The following is a 22,967-nucleotide window of genomic DNA, read 5'->3' on the forward strand; positions in this document are numbered from 1 at the left end:
GACGTCCTGCCAGAGGAGGAAACCCGAGTCGAGTCCCTCCGAGGGACTGATAAAGATGTCCCTCACGCTCTCCGGGGAGCCGGCACCCGGGCACCAACAGGCACGACGTGAGGACCGCCAGACTCGCCGACTGCGGCCACATCCCCATGGGGCCGGGGCGCGCCTGCTGGAAGGTGGGAGGCGGAGTTGCTCCGCTTCTGGGAAGAGACCAAAGGAATGAGTAATTGGAAATTCTGTAACTTAGACCCTTCTCCTAAACTCTTTAGCCCTTTCACCCCAAACCCCCTGCCGAGAGGCAAGGGCACCGGAGACAGGGGGTCGTGGTGGAGGGAGAGTCACGTTTCGGAGAGGGAAGTGAAATAAAGAGGGCGGCACCCGGGGGAACCTGTGCGTCATTGAGGGACCGAGGAGAAGCGCGGGTGCACGGGGTGGAAAAGGAGAAGTGGGAGCGAGAAGCCGGAGGGGGCGGCCGCGAAGTGCGGGTGGGGGCGTCGCGAAGCGCCTGAGCCTCTCCTGCCTTCTCCGGCCGCGCCCCGTCCGCCCGCAGCCTCGCGGCGCCAGCCTCGACCCTCAGCGCTCCGGATCCGGCAGGCGGGGCGCGCCCGTCGCGCGCAGAATGTGGCAGCGGACACGGCTCCGGCCCCGCGCGTCCTGGCGCTGGGCGCTGGCGCTGCTGACTCTGGGCGGCGCGGGTCTGTGCCACGCCGGCCCGCAGCCCATGCACCCCGCGCGGCCGGGAGCCAGGAACAAGTAAGTGCGCGGTCCCTCTCCTCGTTCCCGGCACGGAGCCCTGGCCCCCCCGCCTACCCTTTCCCGACCCGCTGCCGGGTCCGCAGCTGCCCTGCCAAAGACTATGAGCAGCAGCCGTGGGGTCCCCCTTGGGCTGCCCGGGCGGCGCCTCCTCCCGGGGGGCCGTGCGCTCTCCGGCCGGCGCGAGGCGTCCCGGGTGATCTCGCCAGCCCTTCGAGCAGTGCTGCCTCCGGGGCTGTGGGGGTGTAGGGAGTGTCCCGCAGAGCAGGACGATCAGGAAAATACTGTCGGGAATTACGGAAGCCCCTGGGACCGTAGGTACTTTGCTTTTGCGTATTTTGGCGGCTTAAGATGCCGGTTCCCCGAAGGCGCACCCGCGTACCCTCCGGATGGCTGCTTTCTGGGGCTCCCGTCTCCGCAGAGACGGCGGGCTCCCTGACCCTCGCTCGGTCCGCTGCTCTATCGGCTCGCCCCGCTCTCCCCAGCCTCATTGTTCTCAGGGTTTACACTGTGGCTTCTCGCTCTCTCTCCTTCACCCCAGGAACTGGTGCGCCTACATCGTGAACAAGAATGTGAGCTGCTCTGTGCTGGAGGGAAGTGAGAGTTTTATTCAGGCTCAGTACAACTGTGCCTGGAACCAGATGCCCTGTCCGTCCGCGCTGGTGTAAGTCCTTGAGCCCAGGAGCGGGCGGGGTGCGCCGGGGCCTGGGCGGTGGGTGGCGTCCGAGCGCTGAGCTCCAGCCCGTCCGTAAATCTCTTCCAGGGTGAGAAAAACCAGCAGCTGAGAAGTCTGAGCGCTGAGCGCAGCCCCAGGCGCACTGGGGTGTTTTGGGAGCGTGGGTTGCCCTGAGTGAGCATGGACGATGCGCACGACTTGCGAGCTTGTGATCACCGGGGCACTGGAGGGGTGAACGAAGCCCCCACCCCCACCTCTTTTTTTCTTTCAATTTTATTACTAACATAAGGCAGCTGGACCTAATTAGATCCATATTGTGTGCGCTGAGGCACACAGAAGATTCCAAAACGTATACTGCTAAAAACGTTGAAATGTAGGATTAGCTGAGAGGTTTGTTCTAGCCCGTGTCCTAAAACAGGCGAGTTTTCTCCAAATGTCCCCCATAAAACGGACCTTTTCCAGTGTTGTAGCTCTCTAAATTGAAGTCCTAGCAGTAACTTGCTTAAAGTGAGTCATTTTTTTTTTTTTCCATGTTAGATTTGGGGATTCAGCTAAGAAATTGTCAGGAGAAAATGGTAATCTTTTTGATTTGCTTATAAAGATTTCATCATCTTAAAAGAAAAACAAAGAGGAAGCAATGCAATAGAATACAAATTCCGTTAAGCACATCACACACATTCAATTCTCTTCTGGCAAGCCTTTGTGTTTTTGTGTAAGTCAGTTATCAGAGGATGAGGGATGTGAATCAATGGCTGTTGGGGAACACATGGGATGGTTGAAATTAATTGTTTTCCCCTAAGAATGCGTTGTTTGTCTTAGGGCACTGTTGTCATTACAGCAAAGAATAGCCAGTAGGCGGATCTGTCTTTGGCAAAGCAAAGGGACAGACTGAAACTGTACTCCAGGAAACCTTATTCCAGAAGGCAGTAGATGAGCCTTCAGGCTTTGTGGGGTGGAAGTGGTCTCCAGATCATTCCACTTGGGCTCTTGTGGGAACTGCAAACAGGGAAGGGATAATTCCTGTTAGGCCAACAGCAACAACCACCATCACCTAGAAGAGACACCCCATTTTCGAATAAACAGAGAAACAGGCAGACATGGAATTCTGGCTCCCTGAGTTGGATTTGTCAGAGGGGATGCATACTGTCATAGTGCCTGTTATCTCTGCTCGGTAATTTGTAGACCTCACAGTCCATGGCCGGCAGTCAGTGAAAAGAGAACTGAGTAAGATTTTTACATGGTAGCAGAGACACGAACGAAGTATTCAACACGATTTGAATGGATGTGCTTAAACTTAGAATTATTAGTCAGGAATATATCATTTGTTTTACCCAAGAACTGCATTTTGTGGTTTGCTATAACCTGAAGACTTGTGGCAACTCAGATAAATGAATTTTTCATTTGGGGAGGTCATGCTTTTCATTTAAAAGATGTTTCTTTTAAATTTTCTGAAATTCTTTTAGTGCTTGCAAAATTAAATGATGATTTGATTGTTGTATTTGACCAAAACTCAGTGGAACAGATCCTTTGTCGTCAGTGAGGAGCAAATCACCTCCAGATCAGCAGGTTAATGAAAGGCAGTTGGAGCATATTTTTGCCATCCAGTGGGAAGGACAACAAAAATTGCTATAAGAAATGACAGATGTTTCTGTTGTTTTCTTAAATAGAACCAAAATAAGTGACCTGGGTGTTTTTCTTCAATAATAGTCACCTAAACAATTCAAGTGTGTTTTTACATTTTAGATACTGCATTTTAAGTGTGAAATTTAAAAAATAAGAACAGACTGTTTTAGCTGATCAAGCTGGAAATTTTGAAATTAACTTAGGTAGTTAATTCAGTCTTGACTTTTTTCTTTCTGTTTCTTTAGAGCTAGGAAAGGAAAGCTTTATCTTATTTTTCAACTACTAAATGATTCCTAAATTGTGATGATTGGTGGATGATGGAAGTCAAAGCCTCTTTATACTTAAAGAGAATGAATGGCTGTTTAACATGGAATTTCCCAGGTGTTTCTGATGAATCCAGAAGCCCCAGTCACTTCTCTCAATTCATGGGCTCGTTGTCAGGTGAGGTCTTCAAGATTTGATCCCTAGAACCTGAGCCGTGTGGAAGTGAAAGTCCTTTGGAAACTCATCCTGCAGTACTGAGGGATCCTTCTCGGGTGGTAGAAGTGCAGGGCTGGAGGTTGACTGAGATGCTGGAGCTAGAATGCAGTTTGGCAGCTGCGTCCAGCTGAATGCCTGGGAGTGGCAGGTGTTTGCCAGCAAGGCCTTGCAAGGGATGGGGCAGAGCGGAGTTTCTAGGGATGGTGGAGGGAAAGGAGGAAGAGGAACCAGGAAGGGGAGAGAGCAAAGTAAACGTTAGAGGAGGAAACTTCATCTTAGGGACCATGTGCATTTCCAGAAGGGTTAGACCTTGCTCCGCTTGCATATATGAAGAGACTTCGATTCCAGATTGCGAATTTGGGCATCGTTATGTGAAACTAGGAGCAGAGAGGGTTTTTGTATATGTGGGCATTTTGACTCATTACTTTTCTGAAACTGTAAAGAGATTTTAGTGTGTCAGGTGCTGCGTTAGGGCTTTTTATTCCATATACGAGGTTATTTAATTCTTGCAACAACCCTTCAAGATGAAAACCATGGTCCCCATTTTGCCAATGAGGAAACAGAGGCTAGATGTTCCCTAACTTATCCACAGTCACGTGACATTAAGTGGCTGAGCTGCCCGCAAACCCAGAGCTACTGGCCTTTGGCCCCATAGCGATGGAGAATGCATTTATTAACGTTTTAGTGTGTGTCTTTGGTGCATTGCACAGTACTCAACTATTAAGAACAATTACACCTTCTTTCTTATTTCATGGAAGGCAATTCCCATGTAAAAGTGATTGAGAACTGGGTGTATGCATGTGCACATAAATCTTTATTGTGGGTTATTTGCTATGATGCATTGGACTGTATCATTTTTCATACTGTCCACTATGCTATACAGTTTGTTTTTAAAAATTTTCCCCCAGTTTTATTGAGATTTAATTGACATACAGCACTGCAAAAATTTAAGATGTACAGCATAAGGACTTACATATGTTGTGAAATGATTGCCACAGTAAGTTAACATCCACCATCTCAGAAACAAAAAAAAAAGAGGAAAAGTTTTTTTCTTGCAATGCAACTCTTAGGATCTACTTTCTTAACAGATTTCAAATCTACCATACAACAGTGTTAACTACACTTATCATGGTGTACATTACATCCTCAGGACCTTATGTTACAACCGGAAGTTTGCACCTTTGACCGCCTTCATCCAGTTCCCTCTCACCCCACCCTTGCCTCTTAACCACAAATCTGGTTTCTTTTTCTGTGAGTTTGGTTTTTTTTTTAGATTCCATGTATAAGTGAGAATCTATACATACATACAATGTATACCTACAAAATTTGTCTTTTTCTGACTTACTTCACTTAGCATCCATGTCACATGGTAGAATTTTTCTTTCTTTTCAATGCCAGAATAGCATTCCATTGTATGTATATACCACAACTTCTTTATCCATTCTTCAGTCAGCGGACACTTAGGTTATTTCCATGTCTTGACTATTGTAGATAATGCTACTGTGAACATGGGGTGCAGAGATCTGTTTAACATAGAGTTTTTGTTTCCTTTGCATATATACCAAGAAGTGAAATTGCTGGGTCATAGGGCAGCTCTATTTTCAACTTTCTGACGAACCTCCATACTGTTTTCCAGAGTGGCTGCACCAGCTTGCATTCCCACCGACAGTCTAGGAGGGTTCTCTTTTCTCCACATCCTCAGCAGCATTTATGTCTTGTCCTTTTGATGTCTTATTTTAATCAAGTACTCAGGGCCTGACTTCGGTGAGAGTACCTTCCCCGAGAGCACATTACTGTAATGGGAGGGGCCACTTCATCACCTCACGTCTTTAGAGCAACTCCATGGGGGCCATCAGCCCCATTCTACAGAAGGTCATGTCGTTAGGAAGGAGCCGACCTGGATCCAAATCCAGGCACCTTTCCTTGTCTTAGACTCTTCCCCTCCACACCGCATGGTCCCTTGCCGTCTGGACCCACACCCGAGGGTGTGTGAGCGTGATGCCCGCCACAGCGCATGCTGGTGAGATGGCAGGGAGCGGCCATGGCCTGAGGTTTGCTAGGTCTCCCGCTACACGGGTTGGTGGTGTTTGGGTGGACTGCGGGCAGGAGACAGCGCTACCTTCTCCTTCTTGGACTAGGCATGGCTTCCTTTCAGGCATCATTCACGCTTCGTGGCAGTGATTCCGGAGAGTCCACGACCTCCCACTCCGCTGCAGCGACCCAGCTGACTGCTGTTAGTATTTGAGGCATTTGGGGGCGTCCTGTGTGCGGAGCAGCTGCTCTGTAGGTGAGGACATCCGGGGGTTCCCAGATGGAAGGCAGGTTTATTTCCGGGATGCGCTTTGCTCGGCTCCGGGCCAAGGCTCCATAGGGCGGGGTTTCCTACTCTGCGCCCACAAACTGACTTGGGTTTATCAGCATCTACCCAACCCCGCTCCTGCCCCCTCTTGGGTGTGTTGCGTCTGGGTGGAATTTTTCCTACGAGCTCTTTGAAAGAATCTCATCAGTTGGGGGAGGAACTGGGTGGGGCCGACCAGGGGGCCCTGTGGTGCTGTGATGACTTGGAAGAATTTGTGAATTTGTAGCAGGTGTGAGCTCTAAGTGCTGAGTTCCAGAACTCCTCTGATTCTCCGATTCCAAGGGGGAACAGATGGTCATTCAGTTGGAGGAAAAGTTGCCTGTGAGAGAGCAATCTCAGCCAGGAGACGCTTTTTTTCTTTTTTCTTTTAAACAAAGAACACTTAAGGCAGCGAAAATAATGAGGACTTACATCTTCTAGAGTAAATTTTACAGTTTCTGCGTCTCCAGGAACAGAATTCCATTCAACTGGAAAACGTGCCTCTTGTGGGTGTAGCTTTGGGGGAATTCTTTTTCCTTCAGCTTTTATACATCTTGCAATCAGTTGGCTGTTAACAGCTCTGCTCCTTGGCTTTGAGGGTAATTTGAATCAACTAGCGTCTGCAGAAGGGGAGAACGCGGGCCTTGAGTGGCGGTACCCAGACCCCGAGAGCTGCATGCACTTTCCTCCCTCCTTGGGTTGGCCTTCCTTATCAGGTTTTTGGGGCTACATCTGTGTTGCTGCCCTAGCATCTTCTGATCTTCCTTTCAAGCTTCTTTGTACTTTTGTTCTTTCCCTCTTCTTCGGCTCCTGGTAGATCAGATGCTAGGTTTGTAGAGCCCTTCCACAGTCATTACGTTTTTCTCATCACAAGCTCAGCCAGATTACGGACAGAGACGGGGGTGGGGGTTCTTAGAAGAAGTTTATGGTTATAGGCTACATTTTCCACCTTTCTTATCTTGGAGAAAAACTAATGGGATTCAAATAGAGCTTATGGTCTCAGGAAAAACAATTGCTATTCGTTAAACCCCCTTTTGGTCCCACTATTTAGTCTTTCTCCACTGATCTGTTCTTCTCTGTTGGCACTTGGTAAATTAACTAAAATTCTGAGGTAGCCAGGAAAGGGGAGGTAAATGGGAGCCAGCGTCCCCTGAGGTAGTCCCTCTGGGCAGACTGATGTGGCCAACGTGTTCTGGAAGAGGAAATAGAAACCTTGGCTTCTGGCCTGAGCTCTACCTCCGCCACCGAGCTGTGTGACTTCAGGCAAGCCCCTCAGCCTCTCTGAGGCACATTTTCCTCATCTCTGCATTACTGGTGAGGTACCATAGCTGAGGGAACTTTTAAAAGTGCGCTATCACAGGGGATGGGGTAACTGGGTGATGGACATTAAGGAGGGCACGTGATGGAATGAGCACTGGGTGTTATATGCAGCTGATGAATCACTGACCTCTACCTGGGAAACCAATAATCCATTATATGTTAATTAATTGAATTTAAATAAAAATAAATTTAAAAAAATAACTACTTGGTAAAAAGAAAAGTGCACTAAGTGTAGGGTACACGTAGCAGGAATGCCTCATGAACATTCCTTATTCTCATCATTTGGAATGTTGTTGCCTCAAAGGTGAGCTTATCGTTGAAGGCTTTGAATTTGAAGTTAATGCTTCTGGACATGTTAGAAAAAGACGGAAGTGCTAAAAAATGAAATAAACTCTGTACACGAAGATCGTAATTAAGTAAATGAAATGAATAAAATCCGCTTCCAAACATGAAGTTAACTTAGAGATTGTTTTGGAAGCAGAGCCAGCAATGGTTTCTGTGGGGAATGCAAGTCAATGATTACGGTCGATTTAAAGGAAATGTTCCAGGGGTAGTGGGCACAGGCTGCTGGTTCTGCGGGTGTGTGCGTGCCCGTGGGAGCTGAGTAGAGAGCCCACAGGACGTTCCAGGTTGCGTGGGCGGCGGTGAACTCTGCCCATCCTCCGGCCACCTTTTAGCCAGCCACGGCTCGCTCTAAACCTTTGCCTTGAGGAAGAAAGTCCTCTTCCTCGGGTTGATAATAGCAGGATGTTACTAACGTGTACCAAGTGGGAATAATACAGTAAGTAGTGCACAGCACATTACCCAGTGTTTTACATACTGGTTTTTAAAACCTAAAGCTGACAGACTGTACCAGTGTTCAGACAATGTACAGACTGTCACCCAAATGTTCTGACTTCTTGCTGGTCCAAACAAACACTGACTTGTTTTTTTTTTTTTTTTTTTTTTAACAACCAGAATTAACTGCTTCTGTCCTTGATAAAGCTGTTTTCTGGACTTAAAAATAACAAAAAACCACTTGATTAAATGATGCGAGCCTGACTTCTCCCGAAGAACAATTTTCCTGGACAGCTTGAGAGAGGAACATCATAGTTGTCAACGTGACAGTAGTTCCCATTGGAGGAAAATAATGAAATGATTAAAATGAAACTCACCAAGAAGTTTTCTTCTATCTTTCCTGTTTTAAAGTGGTGAAGTGTGGCTGAACAAAAGGAGGGGCTGTTCAAACCAACCAAATCACTGGTTTGAAAATGCTGTAGAAGCAAACTTTTCTGGGTGTGTTAGGACCCAGCTGTTCTTTCACCCACCCCTCCCCCCCACTTTCCACTAAGGAAATATTAGATTAGGGAATACGCCTAAACATTATTCTCTGCAGCGTCAGCCTTTCGGGGTAGTGTATTTTACTAGGCATTTGCTTAAGAGACCAACGGCTTAGGTGAAGCCTTCTCACACTGGCCATTTCGATGAAAGGGAATTCACTATGAGATCTCTCAACTTTTTCCTAACATTCTCTGGCTTCATACACATTTGTGATTGTACGGGGTCTGCTGAATGGGCTTTATTCATTTATCTTTTACAGAGCTTTGCTCGCAATCCATTATAAAACAAGGTTCTAGAGATTTCCTTTTTGCTTCAAGTTGTTTCTCTACAGCTACTCAACAGGGATGCTATTGAAGGATCGTGGGATAAGGACCTAGATTTTTTTTTCTGAACTATAGAAATGCCACTTGTTTTCCTGCTGAGGTTTTCCACATATCTTGAATTTTTTATTTAAATGCAATTAGCCAATATATAGTACATCATTAGTTTCAGAGGTAGAGTTCAGTCATTTATCAGTTGTGTATAACACCCAGCTCATCACATCACGTGCCCTCCGTAATGTCCAGCACCCAGTTACCGCCTCCCCTCAGCAACCCTCAGTTTGTTTCCTTTGGTTAAGTCTCTTATGGTTTGTCTCCCTCTCTGAAAACAGAGCCCCAGAGCTGTGGCTGTGATTGCGACAGAACCCAGGGCGGGGTGAGTTTCACAATCCAGCCATTTGCAGGAGATCTTTTCACCATTAAAAGTGTTTCCCTGGCTTGTGTCGGTGTTAACGCCAAGAGCTCTCCCGTGCCGGGGGAATGGGGCCTTGGGCAGGGAGGCAGAGTTGAGCCTTTCTGAATATTTTGAACTTTCCAGAATCTCGGGTCTGGCCGGCTGTCCTGACAGGGTTCGGGCCTGGTTCATGCATCAGGGGGCGTGCTTTGGAGATTCTTCAGCTGCTTTCGGCTGGGGCAGCAGCTTTCCAGGACCACAGTGCCAGGTCAGGGGGTCTGGCTCAGTCATGATCAACGAGGCACCCTTTTCACATCCCAACACGCTGCATCATCTTTTGGCAACTCACAAGATATTTGGGAGTCATTCTGTTACATGATTGCAAAAACAGCAAAAAGATAGAACACAGATTCCTTGCTTACTGATGGTGTAGGAGGGAAGGCAGAAACACCATCTATGGCTTGTTTCCTGAACTAAATAGCACAGCAGCTTCTAAACACTCCTTGTCAGAATTGTCACTGGGAAAATAATAATCCCAGTGAGTAGGCACTCTGTCATTTTTTTTTTTTTTAAAGATTTTATTTGAGAGAGAGTGAGTGAGAGAGAAACCATGAGCGGGAGAAGGGGCAGAGGTAGAAAGAGAAGCAGACTCCTCATTGAGCAGGGAGCTCGATGTGGGGCTCGATCCCAGAACCCTTGGATCATGACCTGAGCCGAAGGCAGGCACTTAACTGACTGAGCCACCCAGGCGCCCCTTGTCATAGTTTCAAAATGCTAATTTATGTCTTTGATGTTTTGTGTGTTATTTTGCACAAAATGGCAATTTTGTTTGTTTTTACACAATGGCAATTTGAAGACAGAAAAAATTCTGTTTTGACTGTCTTCCTTAGTCAATGATCCATACCTTGAAAAGTACAAAAACAAATATTAGGTCTAAATTCCCAACAGATAAAGCAAATGGTTGTGTAAAGAGTAATCTGATACATTTAAAAAGAAAACCCGGGCGCCTGGGTGGCTCAGATGGTTAAGCGTCTGCCTTCGGCTCGGGTCATGATCCCAGGGTCCTGGGATCGAGCCCCGCATCGGGCTCCCTGCTTGGCGGGGAGCCTGCTTCTCCCTCTGTCTCTCTCTGTCTCTTATGAATAAATAAATAAAATCTTTAAAAAAAAAAAAAAAGAAAGAAAACCCAAAACTTTAGTTAAATCCTCATTTTAAAAAACTCTGAAAAAGACTTAATGATGTGATTTTGGTTTCTACTTAACTGAGTTCTATTATTGCATTGTCAAGACAAGACTATCTGGTGCTCGATTTCATGGCCCTGAAGAGATTTTAAACACCCTAATGCAGAAATGCGTGTGTGTGTGTGTGTGTGTGTATAATATATATTATCTAAAACAGCTTTATCGAGGTATAATCTACATAAATAAACCATACGTATTTAAAGTTGTATAATTAAATGCTTTGATGTGTATGGACCCATGAAGCCAACATCACAATCAAGATATTGAACATATCCATCACCCCCAAAACTTTCCTCACACCCCTTGGCAATCCTTTCCTCTGGTTTCTTCCCACATACTCCTCAGGCAGCTACTGATCTATTTTCTATCACCATAGATAAGTTTGCATTTTCTAGAGTTTTATGTGTAAGTACTCATATAGTATGTACTCTTATGTTAGCCTTTTTTCATCCAGCATAATTATTTGGATGTACATCCATGTCGTACTATGTATCAATAGTTGATGACTTTGTATTGTTGAATAGTAGTCCTTTGTATGTGTGGACCACTATCTGTATATAGTTGTTTTGTAGCTGAGGACTTGCGGCAAAATGGTGTGGAAAACTATTGGTATTGATAGTAAGGTTACTTCTCTGATTTTTCTGAAGACAAATTAGATGGTAACAGATGTATAACAGATGTAGGGCACTAGATAAAACCATAGTGGATGTAGTAAGAAAAACACATTTCATGTTTAGAGCCCTGAAAAATGTTGGATTGAGGCTACATAATTAGCTTAAGCCATTTCAAGTTGGCAGAAAGCTCAGTAGGGTTAAAGGAGGTTCATTTGGAAAATGTTGGTTACTCCATTTCATTAAACAAATATTTTTGAAGAAGGCCTCCGTCTGGCCCAGGACTAGGCCCCATGGGGACAGAGCAAGGAACCCAACCTCTCTCTTGCCCTCCAGAAGTTCACATCCAGTCAGTGAATGAGACATAGACAGAAATAATTACAATATGAAAAGTAGAAATGAGGGTTGCAGTACAGAAGTACAAGTAGCCAAGGATGTTCAGAGGTGGAAGGAATTACTTCGGCCAGGAGGACTCTGAGAACCTGTTTGCAGGTGGTGGCGATGTCTTAGAAGGGCTTTGAAGGATGGTTCCCGTTGAGTATATGCAGTTTCGAGAGGACACCAGCATAAAACAAGAGAACATGGGCTAGGGTCTGGAGGTGGGAAGCCAAGGGGCATCTGTGGGGAAGTACTGTGTTTGCAGGGCTGCCTCCTCCTGAGGGCTGAGGGAAGGCTCTGCTCTGGGCTGCTCTCCCTGCGTGTAGATGGCCACCTTCCTCTCAGTGTCTATCCCATCCTTTCCCTCTGTATGTCTCTGTGTCTCATTGGATTGGGGCCCATCCCAATGGCCTCATTTTAACTTGATTACCTCCATAAAGACCCTATCTTTAAATCAGGTCACATTCTGAGGTACTGGGTGGGGGTGAGGACTCCAACATATCTTTTTGGGGGGACGCAATTCAACCCGTAACAACCAGTGTTGGGAGGTTGAGCCTTATCATTTAGGCAAAGGGGAATCATGGAAGGCTTTTGATTTGGGACACCATTGGAACCTTGCTGATGCTGATCAGGCAATTTTGCAAAACAGATATGAGAGGGGGAGCGCGGGGTGGGGGTGAGGGGTGGTGGGAGGGGCCCTGTGGGGAGACTGGCAGCAGTCCATGCAGAACCTGTGGTGGGGGAAGCAGACCTGGCCATGAAGAGGATGGGAAGCAGCAGCCCAGTCGAATGGCCAGGTGGCCTCTCCTCTGCATGGGTTGAGGATACATGAAGAACTGTCATGGGGTGATCTGTGTAGTGTGTTGTCAAGGGTATTGATAAAAAGGACCACGTGTGTGAAGGAAGACCATCAGTTCAAGGACTGTCATTTGAAGGTTATGGCAGGATTGCCTTTATCCATGGGACAATCACCTCATTCCTCACCTGTGGTCAGGAACCAACTATAATTCTTCACATGGGCAATCAAGACCATTATTATGGAAGGAACCCATAGTTTTAGCCTTACTGCAAACTTGTGCCTTATGGTAAATTTATATATGCCCTCATGCACACAACACACGGAGTGCATGCATATCATTTATATAAAGCTTTATAGGTACACAGTTTTCACAGAAATTTTATTCTTCCAATACCTGAGAGGTAAAAGGGGGGGGCAAATATTAAAATGCCTATTTGTTTATTTAAATTTTAATTTAGATTCTAGTTAGTTAACATATAGTGTAGTATTGGTTTCAGGGAGAGAATTTAGTGATTCATCACTTACATACAACACCCAGTGCTCATCACAACAAGTGCCCTCCTTAATGCCCATCACCCATCTACCCTGCCCCCCACCCACCTCCCTCCATCAACCCTCAGTTTGTTCTCTATCGTTAAGAGTCTCTTATGGTGGGGCACCTGGGTGGCTCAGTCAGTTAAGCGGCTGCCTTCGGCTCAGGTCATGATCCTGGGGTCCTGGGATCGAGCCCCGCATCCGACTCCCTGCTCAGCGGGGAGCCTGCTTCTCCCTCTCCCTCTGCCTGCCACTCTGCCTACTTGTGCTCTCTATCTCTCTGTCAAATAAATAAATAAAATCTTAAAAAAAAAAAAGAGTCTCTTATGGTTTGCCTCCCTCTCTCTCTTTTTTTCCCTTCCCCTATCTTCCTCCGTTTTGCTCCTTAAATTCCACATATGAGTGAAATCATATGGTATTTGTCTCTCTTTGACTAACTTATTTCACTTAGCGTAATATACTTTAGTTTCATCCATGTTGTTGCTAATAGCAAGTTTTCATTCTTTTTGATGGCTGAGTAATATTCCATTGTATATATATACCATATCTTCTTTATCCATTCATCTGTCCATGGACATCTGGGCTCCTTCCATAGTTTGGCTATTGTTGATAGTGCTGCTATAAACATTGGGGTGCATGTGCCCCTTCAAATCAGTATTTTTGTATCCTCTGGGTAAATACCTAGTAGTGCAATTGCTGGGTCATAGGGTAGCTCTATTTTTAACTTTTGAGGAACCTCCATACTGTTTTCCAGAGCAGCTGCACCAGCTTGCATTCCCACCAGTAGTGTAAGAGGGTTCCCCTTTCTCCACATCCTTGCCAACATCTGTTGTGTCCTGTGTTGTTAATTTTAGACATTCTGACAGGTGTGAGGTGGTATCTCATTGTAGTTTTGATTTTGAGCATCTTTTCAGGTGTCTATTGGCCATCTGGAAGTCTTCTTTGGAAAAATGTCTATTCATGTCTTCTGCCTATTTCTTAACTGGATTATTTGTTTTTTGGGTGTTGAGTTTGATAAGTTCTTTATAGATTTTGGATACTAACCCTTTAGGTCCTTTGCAAATATTCTCCCACTCAGTAGGTTGCCTTTTAGTTTTGTTGATTATTTCCTTCACTGTGTAGATTTTTTATCTGGATGAAGTCCCAGTAGTTCATTTTTGCTTTAGTTTCCCTTGCTTCAGGAGACCTATCTATAAAAAAGGTGCTATGGCTGATGTCAAAGAGGTTACTGCCTGTGTTCTCTTCTAGAATTTCCTGTCTCACATTTAGGTCTTTAATCCTTTTGGAGTTTATTTTTGTGTATGGTATAAGAAAGTGGTCCAGTTTCTTTTGTATGTTGCTGTCCCATTTTCCCAACAGCATTTGTTGAAGAGACTTTTTTTCCATTGGATATGCTTTCCTGCTTTGTTGAAGATTAGTTGACCATCAAGTTGTGGGTCCATTTCTGGGTTTTCTATTCTGTTCCATTGATCTGTGTGTCAATTTTTGTGCCAGCAATATATTATCTTGATGATTATAGCTTTGTAATACAGCTTCAAGCCTGGAATTGTGATGCCTCCAGCTTTGCTTTTCTTTTCCAAGATTGTTTTGACTATTCAGGGTCTTTTGTGATTCCATACAAATTTTAGGATTGTTTGTTCTAGCTCCGTGAAAAATGCTGGTGGTATTTTGACAGGGATTGCATTAAATGTGTAGATTGCTTTGGGTTGTATGGACATTTTAACAATATTCTTCCAATCCGTGAGCATGGAATGTTGTTCCATTTCTTTGTGTTATCTTCAATTTCTTTCATAAGTGTTCTGTAGTTTTGGGAGTACAGATTTTTTACCCCTTTGGTTAAGTATATTCCTAGGTATCTAATGGTTTTTGGTGCAGTTGTAAATGGGATCGATTCTTTGAGTTTTCTTTCTGCTGTTTCATTACTGGTGTATAGAAATGCAAGACATGGGCCATCTGGGTAGCTCAGTCAGTTAAACATCTGATTCTTGGTTTTGGCTCAGGTCAGGATCTCATGGGTTTTGAGATGGAACCCCGTGTCGGGCTCTGTGATCAGTGGGGAGTGTGCTTGAAGATTCTCTCCCTCTGCTCCTCCCCCAACTTGTGTGTGTACACTCTCTCTCGCAAATAAATAAATAAATCTTAAAAAAAAAAAAAAGAAATGCAAGACATTTCTGTATGTTGATCATTCTGCGACTTTGCTCAGTTCATGTATCAGTTCTAGAAATTTTTTGGTGGAGTCTTTCAGGTTTTCTGCATAGCATATCATGTCATCTGCAAATAGTAAAAGTTTGACTTCTTCCTTGCCAGTTTGGATGCCTTTTATTTCTTTTTGTTGTCTGATTGCTGTGACTACAGCTTTTAGTACCATGTTAAATAAAAGTGGTGAGAGTGGACATCCCTGTCTTATTCCTAACCTTGGAGAAAAAGCTCTCAGATTTTCCCCATTGAGGATGGTATTAGCTGTGGGTCTTTTGTGTATGGCCTTTATGATGTTGAGGTATGTTCCCTCTATCCCTACTTTGTTGAGGGTTTTTATCAAGAATGGATGCTGTACTTTGCCAAAGGCTTCTTCTGCATCTATTGAGAGGATCATATGATTCTTTTCCTTTCTTTTATTAATGTGGTGTATCACATTGATTTGCAAATACTGAACCACCCTTGCAGCCCAGCAATAAATCCCACTTGGTTGTGGTGAATAATCCTTTTAATGTACTGTTGGATTCAAATTTTTGCATCCATGTTCATCAGGTATATTGGCCTGTAATTCTCCTTTTGTGGGGTCTTTCTCTGGTTTTGGAATCAAGGTAATGCTGGCCTCATGGAATGACTTTGGAAGTTTTCCTCCCATTTCTATTTTTTGGAATAGTTTGAGAAGAATAGGTATTAACTTTTCTTTAAATATCTGGTAGAATTCCCCTGGGAAGCCATCCAGCCCTGAACTTTTGTTTGTTGGGAGATTTTTGATTACTGATTCAATTTCTTTGCTGGTTATAGGTCTGTTCAAATTTTCTATTTCTTCCTGTTTCAGTTTTGGTAGTTTATATGTTTCTAAGAATTTATCTATTTCTTCCAGATTGTGCGATTTGTTGGCATATAATTTGTCATAATATTCTCTTAAAATTGTTTGCATTTCTGTGGTGTTGGTTATGATCTCTCCTCTTTCATTTGTGATTTTATTTATTTGAGTACTTTCTCTTTTCTTTTTAAAGATTTTATTTATTTATTTGACAGAGAGGCAGACAGAGGGAGAGGGAGAAGCAGGCTCCCTGCTGAGCAGAGAGCCTGACATGGGACTTGATCCCAGGACCTGGGATCATGACCTGAGCTGAAGGCAGACACCCAACTGACTGAGCCACCCAGGCACCTCTCCTTTCTCTTTTCTTTTTGATAAGTCTGGCTAGGGGTTTATCAATCTTATTCTTTCAAAGAACCAGCTCCTAGTTTCATTGATCTGTTCTGTTTTTTTGTGTTTTTTTTTTTTTTTTCGCTATATCATTTATATCTGCTCGGATCTTTATTATTTCCCTTCTTCTGCTGGCTTTAGGCTTTATTTGCTCTTCTTTTTCTAGCTCCTTTAGGTGTAAAGTTAGGTTGTATATTTGAGACTTTTCTTGCTTCTTGAGGTAGGCCTGCATTGCTATGTACTTATAAATGCCAATTTATATTTGAGGTAACTGAGGATTAGAGAAGTTTTCAGGTCTTGTCTGACTCAACTGGTCTTTGGCTGAGTTGGGACTGGAACAGCCAATGTTGTCATGGATAATAGAATTGGATGTTGTTCTCCATACTGTCTCCACAGAAATATGATTGCTCAGCATAGGATCCTGGAGATGCAAGGAAAGCCATAAGGTGGTGTGGCTGGGTACCACCTGGTACGTATTCAGAAGATGTTTGCTGAATGCATGGGTGAAAGAGAGCATGTGGGTTTTAATTTTTCTATTAAGACTATTTTTTTTTAGAACAGTTAATGTTCACAGCAAAATTGAAGGGGAGGTGCATAGATTTCCCAAATTCCCACTTCCTCCACACATGCACAACCTCCCCCGTTCTCACCATCCCCCACCAGAATGGTACATTTGTTACAGTCGATGAACCTACATTGACACAATGATAATCACCCGAAAGTCCATAGTTTACACTAGGCTTTATTTGGGGGAGGGCATGTGATTTTAGCTTGTCTTTCCTCCCATTGTTAAGAATCATATGTGTTGAGTTCAGTTTTCAGTTTTTAGTTATGGAGATCATCAGTTTGAACAACTGTCTTTGGTTTGTGTTTTTATTTTTTATTTATTTTTTTAAGATTTTTTATTTTTTTATTAGACAGGGAGAGAGCACAAGCAGGGGGAGTGGCAGGCAGAGGGAGAGGGAGAAGAAGGCTCCCTGCTCAGCAGGGAGCCCTATGTGGGGCTCGATCCCAGGACCCCGGGATCACGACCTAAACCAAAGCCAGACACTTAACTGTCTGAGCCACCCAGGCACCCCTGGTTTGTGTTTTTAAAATGGAGGTTGTGACACACATATAGTCTTGAAAATGGTTGTTAATACTGAATGAGAATGCTGTGGCTTGCAGCTAAAATGAGGATTTGAGATGTGGCAGATTCCAGTTAAATCAAAGTAATGATATAATTTAGCTTCTTGAACTGGCAGTCTCAATGTAACCTTTAAAAGTTTTTGCCAAGACGTAAGTGTACGTTGACTATCTCTCTGATCCCTGATACAGTTTTCGTTCTGTAAGAGTTCATGTTACACAATTGTAAATCAAAATTCAACTGAGTAAATTTTAAAGACTCTAGTGTCGTTATTCAGCAATTCACGAATTAGGCAGCATCCCATTTAGTAGAGAGAGAGAGAAGGAGCTCCAAAGAGCTGTTCAAAATGAACAGATTTTATAGGCAGAAAATGGTGGGAAAAGGAAGTTTCTAGCAAAGAGTGGATTGTTTCAGAAAAAGTTGCCTTTGAATGGGGTCGGAAGGGGTCTGCCGGTGGATTACCTCACGCCTGCTGACCAGGTAATTCCAGATTAACTGATTAAAGGTTACATTCCTAGGAGAGGCTGAAACTGCAGTTAGGTTAGATATTGAGTCTTGGTTTGCTGACATGGGGCTTAGCACAAGAGACTCCATTTGGAGCCTGTTTACTCTTTTTTTTTTTTTAAGATTTTATTTATTTGACAGAGAGTGACAATGAGAGAGGGAATACAAGCAGGGGGAGTGGGAGAGGAAGAAGCAGGCTCCCCACTGAGCAGGGGTTCAATCCCAGGACCCTGGGATCATGACCTGAGCCAAAGGCAGACGCTTAACGACTGAGCCACGCAGGCGCCCCTCTTTTTTTTTTTTTTAAGATTTATTTATTTATTTGAGAGAGAGAGAAAGGACAACCAGGAGGGGCAGAGGAAGAGAGAATCTCAAGCAGACTCCACTCTGAGCACAGAGCCCCAGGCAGGGCTCGATATCACCACCCTGAGATCATGACCTGAGCCAAAACCAAGAATTGGCCATGTAACCGACTGAGGCATCCAGGTGCCCCGTTATCTCTTTTTTAACACAAGTATGGTTTGGTGGTACTGGGAAGTTACAGTGACGAAAGACAGAACTTCATTTTGAGAAAGCTAAATTATAAAAATATAGGGAAGTATTTCAAAGATTAATTTTGTGGCTTTGAAAATATCGTGCTGGCTTATATATTTTATTCATAAAAATTGAAGCCAGTTTCAGAGAAACCTTTGGGTGGTGGGCCAGCTTAGGCACCTCCTTATTGGGAGGACAAGAACTACTACTTAAACCACAGATTTAATTGTTTTAGTTAAATTAAACAACACAATAATGCAATCTATGTAATTTTTCTTAAAAAATAAGCATGATTTCAAGGAAATGGAAACAAGCTACTATCTTTAAAACTAGTTAACTGATGTTAGTTGGGCCCCTTCACCTCAAAGTCTATATATTTGTCTCCCTTCTCAATTTGCAAGAATTGTAGTTGCCCAGAAGATTCCCTCCAAACTGGGATAGTGTCCAAGGCATACTGTCCAACAGCCCCTTGTACCTGGGTTCTGTGTGGCTCTCTCAGAACCATAGGGAGCTGGCCAATGTAGGGAACACGATACCCTCCAGTGCCCCGAGAAAATCCAACCCGACAAGCCTGCCTGAGTAGTGAGGACTTTACTGAAGACTGTGGCTTTGGTTAGAGGATGCCTTAGGGTCATCAACCTTAAACATCCACTGGCCACCCTAAGGCATTTTGGAGAGTAGCTCCTCCTCACTTCGTTCACCTCTGGTGGCCTCCTGCTCTGTCACCCAAACCCATTTGAGAGCAAATCAGCCAATTCCTTCTTCACACCTGGCTAAGCTCCCCCACCCCCTGTTCATCCACACCTTCACACCGGGGCTGGGGTAGGTTGTGGCAGCACCTTCCAAAGAAAAACCACGTTCTTTCTGAGTGGAGTGCAGGTGAATAAAAATCTCTCCACCTCACTGTGTTAAATGTGCATTAAGAAAAAAACCTAAAGGAATATTGGGTTATCCCAGACAATGTGAGACTAGACTATAACATTGTGGTCCCTTTCTCCCCAGTGTGGTCATAAATTAGAAAAGAAATGGAAGTGTTCCTGTATTTGCAATATGCCCAGATTATTACTTTTACTGAGAATGAATTGACCCAAAAGAAGAAGGTGTTGTTTTTGTATCTGCTGAGAAATTCCTACTCTCTGGGGGTTTTCTTTTTTTTTTAATTTTTATTCTTATGTTAATCCCCATACATTACATCATTAGTTTTAGATGAAGTGTTCCATGATTCATTGTTTGTGCATAACACCCAGTGCTCCATGCAGAATGTGCCCTCCTCAATACCCATCACCAGGCTAACCCATCCTCCCAGCCCCCTCCCCTCTAGAACCCTCAGTTTGTTTTTCAGAGTCCATGGTTCGTCTACCCCTCCAATTTCCCCCCCTTCATTCTTCCCCTCCTGCTACCTTCTTCTTCTCCTTTTTTTTTCTTAACATATATTGCATTATTTGTTTCAGAGGTACAGATCTGAGATTCAACAGTCTTGCACAATTCACAGCGCTTACCAGAGCACATACCCTCCCCAGTGTCTATCACCCAGTCACCCCATCCCTCCCACCCCACCCCCCACTCCAGCAACCCTCAGTTTGTTTCCTGCGATTAAGAATTCCTCATATCAGTGAGGTCATATGATACATGTCTTTCTCTGTTTGACTTATTTCGCTCAACATAATACCCTCCAGTTCCATCCACATCATTGCAAATGGCAAGATCTCATTCCTTTTGATGGCTGCATAATATTCCATTGTATATATATACCACATCTTCTTTATCCATTCATCTGTCGATGGACATCTTGGCTCTTTCCACAGTTTGGCTATTGTGGACATTGCTGCTATAAACATCGGGGTGCACGTACCCTTTCGGATTCTCTGGGGTTTTCTAAGCATCTCAGGGACCTCACCAAGTCACAGGTGTAGTCTAAAGCTTGCCAGCATCCATGGTCTTCATCCAAAGGACTGAGATCCCTATAGAGGAGGGATGGATGGTGCAAACCAAGTCAAAGGAAACACAGGAAAAAGGATTTTGAAATGACTGTGACTTTCGTAGGAGAATTTGAGGAAATGATTTCTCCTCTTAAAAAAAAAAAAAGAGGAAATAATGAAAATAGAGTTATCGGGTAGTTCTGGAAAGAAAGGTTTGGATCCCCAAACCACGGAAAGTCATATTTGTGGTGAGCATCCTGGGAAGGGCTGAGGCCGGCAGATGTTCTCATGGCTCGCACTCTGGGAACCCAGAGGATGAGGGCATCGGGGAGTGAGCGGGAGGAGTGTCCTGTGGTTCTGGCTCTGGGAACGAGGAAACATGATGTCAGTGTGAGGAATGGAACGGTATAGAATTTGTGTGTGTGTGTGAGGGGGGAATCATCCTGCAGCCGCAGTGACCATCCCGGAAGGAATCCTGCGGGAGAATGCAGGCCTTCATTAATTATGGATTACTGAGCCTTCCAGAAAGCCGTCACTGTGAGCCTGCACTGGCCGGCCCTCCTCCCCACTGCGGCTTGACTTTTGTAATGGATTTCCCAAAGTCAGGAAGTGAAAACTAAGAATGTGGACTTCTAGGAGCGCATGCATAAGCTGTATTTCACGGTGCTGGACACGCCCTGCACTTGGAGCCCTGGTCCTTTCTAGCAACGCACGCTTTCTCTGAAGGAAGGTGCCCACCGCTCTCGCGGGCATCGTCTACTGCGGCCGACTCGGGACCTAGCCTCCACTGAGCTACGGCGGTGCTCCCGAGTCACCTTCCTTCAGGACAGCAGAGTCTCTGTGTCCCCAGGGTGAAGGGGGGGGGATCATTGTAAAGGATGGAGGGGGAAAACTCCTTATGCTGTGTGATCGGAGCAAACCACTGAGGGGTGAAGAGGAGTCTAGGTTTTAAGATCTAACTTTCTGCTCTAAGTACATAAGGAAATTAATTCAAGAGGAAACAAAAAATAAGCAGCTTAGGATTGCGGTGTCTCCAGCAAATACAGCCTCTTCGTCTGGGGAAGCAGAGTCTCCTGTGTATACGTTTTCATTTTGAACACCTTGCTTTGGTCTTAGGATATGCTATTTTTTTTAAAAAGTGAACAAAGCTATTTTATAATCTGATTTCAATCAGGGCTCATCCATCTTTTGGTTTCATTAGATGCATTTTGTATTTCAGAAATATATTTGCCCAAGCATTCTGGCTTTTAACACTTTGATGGATTTTCCTAAAAGCCAAGAAGATATTTTCTATTTCTTTCCTTCCATTAACGTCTCCATGCAGAGATCTAATTAAAATTGTGTCCTTGAGCAGAAAAAGATAAGATGAGAATTTTGGTTTGTGTGTCTGATGTGCTTTAACCTGGAAGAAGGCCCTTTGGTTCCTTCACTTTGTCCTATATGGGAGACTTTTTCATCCTGTGGAAAGTTAGCCTTGGAAGGGACTTTGGCTGGATAGAGTCACCTTCTCAGATTGCAGAGATTGTCATTGTAGATGCACATGGTTTCTAATGGCCAAGGTTTGATTGTCAGTAAGAGAGAGTGGATTCAAATCAAATGGCAAGTGTCTCTTTCTCTTCAACATAGTTCTGGAATCACTTCCAGTTTCAAACTTTGTAGCCCCCATTGCCTGACTGATTTTCTGTTGCAACTTTCATAAAAAGCACATCTATTTATTCCCTGATTGATAGAAAAACAATAACAACAGAAGCCAGAAGAAACCCACTTGTCACAGTAGTTTCTAGCAAAATTAGTTTACTGTCTTGTCAGTCTCTAAATTAGCACATGAGACTAAACTTTGTAAAAGTGAATTACTGTGTAAAAAGCCGGGAAACTTTGACCTGTGCTACAACATGGCTGAACCTTGAGGGTGAAGGAGTTCAGAACAGGCCATCCCAAAATGTGCCACATTGGCATATTGATTATTTTGACCTGAAGGCAGTTGAGGAAATGCAGAGACAAGAAGAGCTCTCTGTCTTCCCTCATTCTAAAACCAGGTTTGTAAGTTCCTGTCTCCCCTGTACCAGGATGAGGAGAATGACCTTGTCACTTTGATAGATGAGTCTGCATAAGCAAACCTTACTAAAATAGCCCTTACCTTCCCTCAGTTTCCCCCATATACTTCCTAGCAACATTCCCACAATTTATTGCCCCTAGAAGCCCAAACCCCTTTTCCTTGGTCTAGTCACTTCACAATTTATCACCCTGTGTTAAAATGGTAGATAGGTCCCTGAGTCTAACTGCTTGTTTTCACTTTTTCCTGTAAAGCCTCCAGGCATGTAAAATATATTAACAACTTGGATGTCTTTTCACCTGTCTTTTGTCAGCTTAATTCACAGGACCCAGAACAAACCTAAGAGGGTAGAGGAAAAGTGTTTTTCTCTCCTACAAGGACATTATGCTAAGGGAACTAAGCCAGTCAGGAAAGGACAGATGCTGTATGATTCCACTTCTGTTAAGTCCCTAGAGAGGTCAGATTCACAGAGACGGAAGTAGATGGTGGTTGCAGGGGTTGGGAGGGCGGGGACTGGGGAGTTAGTGTGTAACGGGTACAGAGCTACAGTTTGGAAGATGAAAAGAGTGCTGGGGGTGATGGTTATACAATAGTGTGAGTGGACTTAAAGCCACTGAACGGTGCTTGTAAAATGGTTAAGATGG

At 44.3% G+C, this 22,967-nt stretch overlaps 1 protein-coding gene across 1 annotated transcript in view; it reads left to right on the top strand.

Annotated features, from left to right (window-relative positions):
- The first annotated feature begins 225 nt into the window (after positions 1 to 225).
- The window catches only part of EMILIN2 (elastin microfibril interfacer 2), a 52,001-nt gene continuing 29,259 nt past the window's right edge, over positions 226 to 22,967 (top strand). The window contains exons 1-2 of the mRNA XM_034995885.1: positions 226 to 750; positions 1,292 to 1,414. Of these exons, the coding sequence (XP_034851776.1) occupies positions 617 to 750; positions 1,292 to 1,414 (257 nt within the window). The 5' untranslated portion in view covers positions 226 to 616. The remainder of the gene's footprint in view (positions 751 to 1,291; positions 1,415 to 22,967) is intronic.

The sequence above is a fragment of the Mirounga leonina genome, unplaced genomic scaffold (genome assembly GCF_011800145.1).
Source record: "Mirounga leonina isolate KUSES-001 unplaced genomic scaffold, KU_Mleo_1.0 Mir_93, whole genome shotgun sequence".
Lineage (NCBI taxonomy): Eukaryota > Metazoa > Chordata > Mammalia > Carnivora > Phocidae > Mirounga > Mirounga leonina.